Below are 10,844 nucleotides of genomic sequence, written 5' to 3' on the forward strand. Positions count from 1 at the left end.
CCTTCATTTGACGGAGGGGCCACATGGAGGGCTTCTGAGCTATCTTATACCCCAACCCATTACCCATGCTCAATACCCGATACCCCAAACTCATAACCCGAACTTTTCCAACAACTAAATAGCTGAACAAATTCCTTTGCTCAAAATTTCCAAAAATAAAAATATGCTCTTTGTTTTTTGACGTTCTTAATAAACGAATTAGAATTCCTTTTCTAAAAATGCAAATATGAGTTCAAATTTCTGAAACCCATTTAATGTTATTGTCGAATATCATTATTGGGAGCTGAAATCCGTGATTGAACATTATTGGAGAAAAAAAGGAGTTTCGACCGCCATTGACTCAGCTTTGAGCTTGGTTCAAAACTTTAGATCTGAAGTTTTTAAATCAAAATCGATTGGGTGAGTTTTAAATCTGTTGTAAAAGCTTGATAGAACCCGAATCCAAAATCTAAGTGCATTTAGATCTGATTTGACAAGATCTTGATCGAAATTTTTTGAAGCCTAATTTGTGGAGAAGATGTACCGGGTTTCTTGACCTCATCTCTTATTGCTCAAATTATTTATTGGATCTTATTCGTATCATTGTACAGAAGTTGCGGGTAAAATCTGAGTGCATTTTGTGAAATTTTGATTAAGTTAGATCGAACAAATTATAATTGACTCCGCGAAGAAGACAATCTGAGCTTCCTTGATCACTGAGTTTTGTTCGAATTTTTGTTGAGAGTCTTTGGTTACAAATTGAGATCGATTGGAGAAGCTTAGGTTGAGTTCAGATTAAAATTTTGAAGCAATGGTTCCAAAAATTTGCTGCCTTCGAAGAACCTGTAACACTCCGTTCATGCTAACTATAACACTATTACCTTCTTGAATATCCGTATGCTTAACAAATTTATTACCTTTACTCGCACCACTTAAAAGGTCCTTTGTAACTTTAGCCATCACAATGGTACCAAAAAGAGAGAATAAATTGATCATCATCATTCATCATCAAGAGCAGGTGGCAAGTGATTGATGTACACAATTGAATCTAACCCAGAGAAAGAGAGAGTTTAGTTTTTAAGTGTTAAGAAGGATCGGGTTATGGGTTATGAATTTTGGTATCGGGTATTGAGCATGGGTAACGAATTGGGGCATAAAATGGACTAGAAGCCTTCCATGTGGCATCTCAGTCAAATTAAGGGTATATTTGATCAATAGTTAGACAGTAGGGGTATATTCGATCGAATAGTATAACGGATGATAACTTTAAACAATATTCAATAGTAAAGGGATATATTTGACCCTTTTCCGCAAAAACTTTATGATGCCCATAATATGTGTGTGACTATTATAAATACTTTTCAATAAGGGTAAATGTGTAAAATAAAAAATTTAAGCTAAATTATTTTTAAATATAAAAATATCTTATTTTTTAAACTAAATAATAAAAAATATGTTATATAAATTGAAACGGAAAGACTAACCTTCTTACCATTTAGATTCGGAGTAAACATTTCCTCCATCATTTTCTTTGTCCAAATAAAGTCTTCTATGTATTTTTGGGACAAATTGTAATAAGTTGCTTAACAAAGGTTCAGTCATAACCCATCACTATTTTACGTTTTACCTACCTCAAATTGATGATTTACAATTTTAGAAGAAATAAAACTTACCCGCATCCATATTTATTAGTCTTTCGTTCGAGTCTCGGTGCAAAGACTGGGCTCTCTCCTTGTACGTGAGCTGTCTATGCAAAATCAAACAAAGGAAATAGTTTTATTAAAACCATCTTTTCCTTTTTCCCTACTTAATAAAAATAGTAAGTATCTCTTCAATCTGTTCCCTAGGAGTAATAGTTATCTTATCCTATGTTTAATTTCATTAAAACTAAACCAAAAAATAAATTTGAAAAAAAAAAACCATCCGTTTGGGTTGGTAGCACATGCAAAGGAGTTTTGCCAACTCAAACACCAAATAACAGCGTAGTGTGTGTCCAACCCAACCTGCTTCCATTTACATTTATACCCTCAAGTTGCACATCTCCTTCATCTCTTTGATAGTGAAACTAAAAAAAAGTAAAAAACTTGCGAAGATTTCCATCCACCAAATTCTCGAAAAAATTAATATTCAAATTCAAATCTACTAAAACAAGCCCAGATAAGAAAATAATTAAAAATATCTTTTTTTTTCATTGTCAGGTTTCTAATTGTTCATGCGCTGACTAAAAATTCCGATCATTCTTAAGTGCGAACCAAAAAACAACCCTAGAAAATCTTCTATTTCTTAAAAAAAAATTCCCAATCTTCCATTCAAATTTGGTTTGAGACATATAGCCATGACTATGAGCAGCGGTGATTTCATCAATATTTATCCCACAGAACTCAAATTCCCATGTAAGCCCATACTTTTTTTTTTTTGTTATCTGCTATCATATTTATTTTAATTTCAGATTTATCAATTCCATTATTCAATTTATCGTTTTTCATTTGATGGGTTTGCTTATTTAATTGATTATCGAAATTGGTTTCTGTTCTTTTTGATTTCTTGGCAAACGTTAACCATTGGGAAGAGGAGAGTCCTGCCTTTTTCTATTCTTCGGCTGTTTATTTAGCTGAGTTTTGATTAATTTGGGTATTGAGTAATTCTTTCGTGGGTTTGTTTGATTTTGTATTGTAAAGTTGAGCTGAGGAAGCAGAGTGCATGTTCTTTGCAATTAAGTAACAAGACTGATCAATACATTGCATTCAAGGTGACTAACTATTTTAACAAGTAATTTTTTTTAATTTTTTAATGAACCCGTGTTATGTTAATTGTGTACTTATTGTATTCTGTGTTGGAAAGGTTAAGACGACCAACCCCAAGAAGTACTGTGTTAGGCCTAATGCTGGTGTTGTTTTGCCTGGTTCTTCATGCAATGTCACAGGTAACGGCATTTCCTTCTATTTGTTTTTGCCTGGTTCTTCATGCAATGTCACAGGTAACGGCATTTCCTTCTATTTGTCAAGCCTTTTAATCCATTACTTTCAAGAATTTGACGGAGACTGTCTTAGATGCAAACAACAAATTATGGTTGAATTGAGTCTTTACTAAATAAATTGTGTGGATTTTGTAGTTACAATGCAAGCACAGAAAGAGGCACCTCCTGATATGCAGTGTAAGGATAAGTTTCTAATTCAGAGTGTTCTAGCACCCAGTGGTACAAGTAATAAAGAGATTACGACAGAAATGGTGAGCTTACAATAATTCTTTCAGTCTCTTTTAGTATTATGGTTTACTAAAATTGGTATACATCTGCCTGTAGTTCAATAAGGAGGATGGGAAAGTTATTGATGAATTTAAATTGAGGGTTGTTTATGTTCCCGCAAATCCTCCCTCTCCAGTTCCTGAAGGGTCTGAAGAAGGTGGTTCCCCCAGGGCCTCGTTGACTGAAGATGAGAGTAAAAGCTCGTCCCTTCCAGAAGCGGTTGGTGTCTATAATTTGTAGTTTTTCTGTGATTCTTCATCAACTCTGGGCTAAAGTTCTCTTCTTGACCTTAATATCAGGTGTCACGATCTTTGGAGGAGCCTAAAGCAAAATCATCCCCTTCTGAGGTGAAACTTATTGCTAATATATAAAGACATTGCTTCAATCTGTGCATCACGGTGCAGACTAATGGTTCAGTATTGTCTTAGGAATAATCAATTTAAGGTTTTCTTGCACTGTTAAGTGTGCCTAATTCTTTAATTTGGCTCTAGGAAACAAGGTTTAGGCGAGCTAACTATTCGCTTTTGGACGGATCTTTTTAACCGTCATTCGAATGTTATTCTCATATAATTACTCCCTTTGAAGTGGCATTCTATTAATTATCTTGGAAAGGAAATGGTCCCGATCTCACACTGCAATTAAGAGCCCGTTTGGACATAAGAAATATTTCACTTTTTTTCGAAAAATTTTCATTTTTTTTGAAATCAGCGTTTGGTCATAAATTTTCCAATTTTTCGCTCGAAGATGCATTTTGGAATTTTTCGAAAATTTGAAAAACTCCAAAAAGCTGTTTTTCAAAATTTTTACTCAAATCACTCACAAAACTTCAAAAACAACCCAAAATTATATTCATGTCCAAATACAACTCTAATTTTCAAATACCATTTTCGCTTGAATTTTTTTTCACTTTTTTTTTGGAATTTTACAATTCTTATGTCCAAACGCCCACTAAAAATGTTCTTGTCATAATGCTCTTATTAGCAGCTTGATTGCTAGCGGAATGGGGTGATAACATGGGTTTTTCTATTGAAGTTTAGGTGAATCAATTCCCCTTAAATTTAGCAAAACTAAATGGACTTTCTCCTCTAGTTTTTGAAAGGCCAAATGCCTCCTCTCGTCCTCCTGATAGTTAAAGGTGAATGGTCTCTAGAATTGGTCTAATTAGACAGGGTTCTTCTTTTCCCTTACCCGATAGTTGTAAAGTTCATCTGCTTGTTGAACTCACAGCTGTCTCGGATCTTTCTTGGATGGTTTCAAAACCCCCCACAGTTTCTTCTCTATTTCAACACAGGATTTTACTATTCCTTATGTGCCATTTCAGCATCATTTCTGAACCTCTCCCGCTTCCGGTACGTGAGCTCAAAGAGAGAATACCTTTTCATTCCAAAATAAATTAATTTTGCAACTGCAAATTTGTATTATTTTGCTTGAACTGGACGGCAAGTTGAGAATTTACTTGAATGCTTGATCATGATAGACATGGTGGTGGTGGAGGTTGCACTCTTCGGGAACCGGCAAGCTGTGAGTTGGAAAAGTGGGCAGAGGGGGTTGCGTGTTTGGGAGGGAGACGGCTGGGGTTTGTTGGGTAAGAGTGGAAGAAGTGGAGGTTGATGGCAGGGCTGAATATGGTTAAGAGAAGGGATGGCGAGGTTGGGGATGGAAGGGTTTGCTGGGGCATCAGCTTAGCAGGGAAAAGGGACTTCACTGGTGCATGAGGGCTGCGGCAGAAGAAGGGTAGTGGTTCCACCTAGAGATATGAATGGGTAGGGTCAACCCCCTAAAGGTTGAAACCAACAACCTTTTGTTTTCTTTATCTTTCTTGTCTTAAGATCTAAGCAAAGCCAAATATATGGTAGCGTAGAATTGAAATGAAATTTATAGTCTGTGCTGACATTATTGTGGTTTAAAGGATGGCGTATGAGTTAAGTGATGTATCTTAAAGGACTATTCGGATTAGAAGCGATGTCTAAGTAATTCTGCCCTTCCTGTTATAGCTCCTTACAGTTTAGTATCCGCTCATCATTACATCGCAATCTTTCTCCTTTCCTTTGAACTTCCCTCTTATTTTGATACCCCTTCTTTGCTTTTCATTGGGACCCCTTATGGAAAATTTCCAAGATGGATAACTTTAACCAAGGACTTTAATACAGATTCCAGCTCTAACTCCGACAATTGTCATTACAACTACCACCCAAATGTTGACATAGCATGTCCACAGGTCAATTTCCGAAACCGAGACACAAGTGAGTCAGATGGACTCTTTAATTTCCTACATTCCAATCTCTGAACCATAATAGAACGATTTGGGTGTTATAAATAGCTATATGTCTGTGATTGAGTATATCATATAGTAATACAGAAATAATCAATTTTCATAAATCAGGTCAGGTATATGTTTGTTGGATATCTTTCTTTGATGTGTAAATAAAACTCTACAGAGGTTTGTCCACACTTCAATGGTCTACTTGGATGTTCAAGTCTTCAAGAGTTGACACGGTTCTCTGGGAAGTCTTACTTGTGGAGTTGTTGATGTGTGATAGTACTGTTGCCTTGTTCATGGTGTCTGTGATGATGGCTAATGGGTTGCTTATATGTTGTTGGACATTTCGAGAAGGGCCTTTATTTATGAGGGCAGAAAAGGCTGAGATGATATGTTAGAAAAAAGTAAGGAGTAAGGTTAACAAATTGTGGGACCACAGGATTTATGTTGTTCCCGCTGCAATGAATAATTTTACCTAAATGTTAGGAAAATGGGTAAGCATTTAAGAATCTTGTCTTCCCACTTCCTCTTCTGTTTATTCTATAAAACGAAGATAATAAGATCATATTGGTGCTGGGAGGATAAGATCCTGATTTATCATGTTGTGGAGTTGGTTTCTTAGAAAGAACTTGCTGATTTTCCAGGTAAGTTGTGCTGATAACGAGTAGAATGGTCTGTTTGTGTGTTAGTTTCAGGTTATTCTAATTAGTATATCCTGAGTGCTCTTTCTCTTTGTTTTTTCTTTCTCTTTACCTTATCAGATTTTCTTAAATCATCAAACACTTTGGGAGCTCTTTACGTAATATGATTAAATATTCGACACATCATGGGCAGTTATTGATATGTTGAAGAAGGCAATCTATTTTTAAATTTGACGGCAGAATCTACAGAAGAAATTTAACAAAAATGATGCTTGTAGAGGAAGAAGCTGAAATTAACCAGGTAACAATGAGATATTCGCGTGAATAATCAAAAGGAAACTGCAGGAGATAATCAACTTTGTCTCTTATAAAAGTAGTCAAGTAACTAGTTAAAACTTAAAGCGTCATTGACATTAGTACAGAAATGAGAGACTCGAACCATCCGATTGAGTGATTGTTGGAATTTTAAACCAAAACGATGTCTTTTCAGTTTAGTCACTCTCATATTTGGGAGAAGTACTGTGTCTGCATTGTGTAATTTTTGACATTTTCTTTAGGTTTCACGTGAGCCCTAACGTGAGTTAATGAGTCTGGTGCTTCCTGTTTCCCCTGATTTGATCTCATTGATCGTCAGGGACATATTGATGTTCACATTTTTTTCAAAATTGAAGCTGAACTCGTCTGACCTGTATTAGCAGCTTGCACAGTTTTCTGCTGCTGATTTCGCCTGGATGATTGAATATCCTTACTTCCCATAACTGCTGCTTGACAGATCTATTTTCAACTGAAGACTGTTTTGCCAAGTTAGTTTTTGAGCAATCTTTAACAAATACTTTCACTTCAGGCTTGGTCTTTGATCTCGAGGTTGACTGAAGAGAAAGCTTCTGCTCTTCAACAAAATCAGAAATTACGTCAGGAATTGGTACGTTTAGTGACTGTGTGAGCTTTTGAATCTTCGGGTTGTTGATGTGTCACTTTTTGACTTTGCTTTATAGAATTCTACTCTTTCCCCATCTATTGGCAAAATTCATAAAATACATGCCTGCTAGTGGTTGGGAGAAATCATCTTTGGTTTGGTAAATATGATGAAAGCAATAACAAACTTTTAGTGAATAATACTATAATGGTGATGACGCTTCAATCAGCTTCTACTTTACTACTTTATTCCTTATGATGGTGAGGTTCTCTCTTCAAAACATACTGGTTTGAAATGATGGGAGGGAATTCCTGTTGCTTCTTTGATGTGAAGACATATTGGGGTGCTAGTGCACTCTGGTTGGTAAATTTTACTTGGTTACCCTAGTTGGAAGTAATAAATTGGCAGAACCTTGGAAGATATTAATCTGAAATCTCCTTAGTTGTTCACATATACAACAACACAACAATAACAAACCCAGTATGTTCCCACAAGGTGGGGTCTGGGGAGGGTAGTCTGTACGCAGACCTTACCCCTACCTAAAAGGTAGAGATACTGTTTCCAATAGATTCTCGGATTAGGAAGGGTAATAAGAAGAAGTGGATAGCAAGAAAGGAAGAAAGGGGGAAGAGAAAAGAAAAAGGGAGATATAAAGGATAAGTAGTACCAAATACTAGCAACAAGAGATACAATACCTGAGGCGAACAAAACTACATAACGTAATAAAAATCTAAGAATATGAAGGGACAAGCGTGCTACTAAGACTATCGGTGAGCAACTAAACACTACCCACTAATCTTCTACCTTAATCCTCGACCTCCACACCCTCCTATCAAGGGTCATGTCCTTAGTAAGCTGAAGCAGCGCCATGTCCTGTCTAATCACCTCTCCCCAGTACTTCTTAGGCCTACCTCGACCTCTTCTCAAACTCGCCATGGCCAATCTCTCACACCTCCTAACAGGGGCATCAATGCTTCTTCTCTTAACATGTCCGAACCATCTCAGCCTCGATTCCCGCATCTTGTCCTCCACGGAGGGTACTCCCACTCTGTCTCGGATAACTTCATTCTTAATCTTATCTCTCCTGGTATGCCCACACATCCATCTCAACATACTCATCTCTGCTACTTTCATCTTCTGGACGTGGGAGTTCTTGACTGGCCAACACTCAGCTCCATACAGCATAACCGGTCGAACCACCACTCTATAAAACTTGCTCTTAAGTCTTAGCGGCATGTTCTTATCACATAAAACACCGGAAGCGAGCCTCCACTTCATCCATTCCGCTCCGATGCGATGTGCGACATCTTCGTCAATTTTCCCGTTACCTTGGATAATAGACCCGAGATACTTAAAACTCGCTCTCTTGGGGATAACTTGAGCATCATGCTTTACCTCTACGTCTGCTTCATGGGTCCCGTCACAGAATTTGCACTCCAAGTATTTTGTTTTGGTTCTACTCAATTTGAAACCTTTAGACTCCAAGGTCTGTCTCTAAACCTCCAACCTTTAGTTGTTCACATATGGAACAATAAAAGTCTGATTGAAGCGGTTGTTAGTGGTTGATACCTATATGTAGCCTTTTTCTTGACCATATATGCATCGGTATAGATTTGAGTTCCTAGTCAATACGGATTTAAACGAGGAGAAAGAACCAGAGGACCGAGTGGTTTCATTTGTTAGTGATTATCGTGACATCATATACACACTGAAAAACGAGTTGTTCTCAGGAGTGCTTTTGGGAAGTTTTATGTGCTTTAATAAATACTATAATTATCAACTTGGAAGCACATGCTAGCAGTTAGATATTATATAGCATGTGTATTTGTTAGTGCAATGTGATTAGGAAGAACATAAGTATTCGACTTTTCTCTTTGCTGCATTGGCTTTCCAGTTCTACGAAAATCTTATCATCTCTTAGATTGAGTTGCATGGTCCATGCTGTAGGTTGAAATATGATATTTCCTTTGCTAACTGCACATCGATTTCATTTAGATTCTGTGATATTTAATTATCAAAATAAGATGGTGTGATCTTATATTTGGATGAAGGGTGCCTACAGAGTTCCTATTCTCTACAGAAGAAAGTAGTTAAGACCTTCAAAGAATGTTAACCCATGCGAAATTCATGGCTGTATAATTAGTTGTTTTATACTGTACATAAGTTTATGGTCCTTTGGTACCTGCTGCTCAAATGGTGCAATGTTCTAAAGCACGTCCAAGAGTTTTTTTATATATTACTGTTTGTACCTTTTGTCTTGCATAAATGAGTGAAAGGAAGAGATTCACAAAGATTCCAAAAATCAAGAATTGTGGCTGGAGAACAGAAAACAATAAGTGCCTTAAGAAACCTTAGTATTTTCTAGTGTTGGTTTAGGAAAGATGCAAAAGAGGAGAGTGACCTCTAGATGTGATTATTCTGTTCCTCAAACAGCATCCGGAATGATCACTTGTTCCAGCATTTTTCTGCTAATTCTTCTCACTTTACCATTTTGCAGGAGCTTATAAGAAAAGAAATCAGCAAAAGCAATGCTGGCGGCTTCTCAATGTTATTCGTCGTGCTGGTTGGTCTTATAGGTCTTTTGGTTGGGTATCTGATCAAGAAGACGTAGTTGGAAGGAGATTAGTTTGGGTGCCCAGGAAAAGTTGATGGCATTCTAGAATTTTATCTTTCCCCTTTTTCTTTACAGACTTGTGCGTTAGAAGTAGAATGTTTGCAGTCATCAAGTGTGTAAAAATGTTATAGTCTTTTATGTATTATGGGCATTTAAAGACTTGATTCAATTTGAACTAGGGTAGGAAATGGATTTCCTTGGGAAGGATCAAACCTTCTTATTTGATTCAAGTGAGCAAGTAGCTGTTGCCAAGATTTGGTAGAATTTCAGAATGAGATAAATTTTGAAATTGAAGTTTCTCATTATCAATAGCGTCATGTGATTGGTTCCGACTTGTGCATTTTCAGTATGACCTTTTCGACGGAAATAATCCTGGCTTTGCATGTTGAATGATCTTTCCAATGCCTTTTCTTTTTCAGTTTTCTTGAATTATAAAGTTTATATTCTTTGCAGTCTGTTGGTTGTGCCTCTTTTTGGACGTAAATTACTCAAGTTTGTGCCTCGTATGTGTGTTTCTCTGCTTTTTTCGTGAAATTGAAAAGCTCTGTACTCCATATTGCTATTTCTTCTCTTTTATTACTTTTTGTTCAGAATTTGATTAGGGTCACCAATTGATTGTCAAGTTCCAAGTCTAAAATATAGGCAATGGCTTTGCCAAAATCACAGTGATGCTAGGATTCCTAGCTGTATTATTAATTACAGCACGTTAGTACTTTGTTTATGATAATCATGTATGCAACTTTTGTTTGTTAATCAATCTGACCAAATTTTGAGTAATTTTAGGAAAAACATAGTGAATAGTATTAAAAATCAGAACTAAAGATAAATATGTGCTTTCGCATCAGAGAATGCCTTAGGTGGTGCCAATGGCGGGTCATGTATCACCAAAAGGGAGCTGCTGTCTTCATACAAACAAGGCACAGTGTTTATACAGAAATTGAAAATATATAATAATAATAATAACAACAACAACAGAAGCTGAACTCTTAACGACAATCAAAACTCACAAAATAATAACAAAAGATTCCCTACACCTCTCTATTGTATTAATCTGAGAAATTATACAATGAATTTTACGTTCTGTAGAGTATGAATTTTGCATCCTATATACTATTAGCAGCATATCAAAATTATCTGATTTCTCAATCATAAATTTAGCAGAAATCCATATTCAATCATGCTCCATGTGC

General features: G+C 36.4%; 1 protein-coding gene across 3 annotated transcripts; it reads left to right on the forward strand.

Moving 5' to 3' along the window:
- The first annotated feature begins 1,989 nt into the window (after positions 1–1,989).
- LOC104093465 (vesicle-associated protein 1-3) lies at positions 1,990–9,965 on the forward strand. 3 transcript variants are annotated; one of them, XM_009599215.4, is made up of 8 exons: positions 1,990–2,372; positions 2,658–2,728; positions 2,821–2,902; positions 3,092–3,207; positions 3,281–3,442; positions 3,523–3,570; positions 6,969–7,046; positions 9,538–9,965. In XM_009599215.4, exons 1-8 carry the CDS (start codon positions 2,315–2,317, stop codon positions 9,649–9,651), a joined length of 729 nt encoding a protein of 242 aa, XP_009597510.1. In that variant the 5' UTR covers positions 1,990–2,314; the 3' UTR covers positions 9,652–9,965. The 3 variants fall into 3 exon arrangements, with proteins under 3 accessions (XP_009597510.1, XP_009597511.1, XP_009597509.1); XM_009599214.4 differs by having other exon boundaries at positions 2,053–2,372; positions 2,821–2,956; XM_009599216.4 differs by lacking the exon at positions 6,969–7,046 and having other exon boundaries at positions 2,046–2,372; positions 2,821–2,956.
- Positions 9,966–10,844: the final 879 nt, after the last annotated feature.

This window comes from Nicotiana tomentosiformis, chromosome 1, assembly GCF_000390325.3.
Source record: "Nicotiana tomentosiformis chromosome 1, ASM39032v3, whole genome shotgun sequence".
Taxonomy (NCBI): domain Eukaryota; kingdom Viridiplantae; phylum Streptophyta; class Magnoliopsida; order Solanales; family Solanaceae; genus Nicotiana; species Nicotiana tomentosiformis.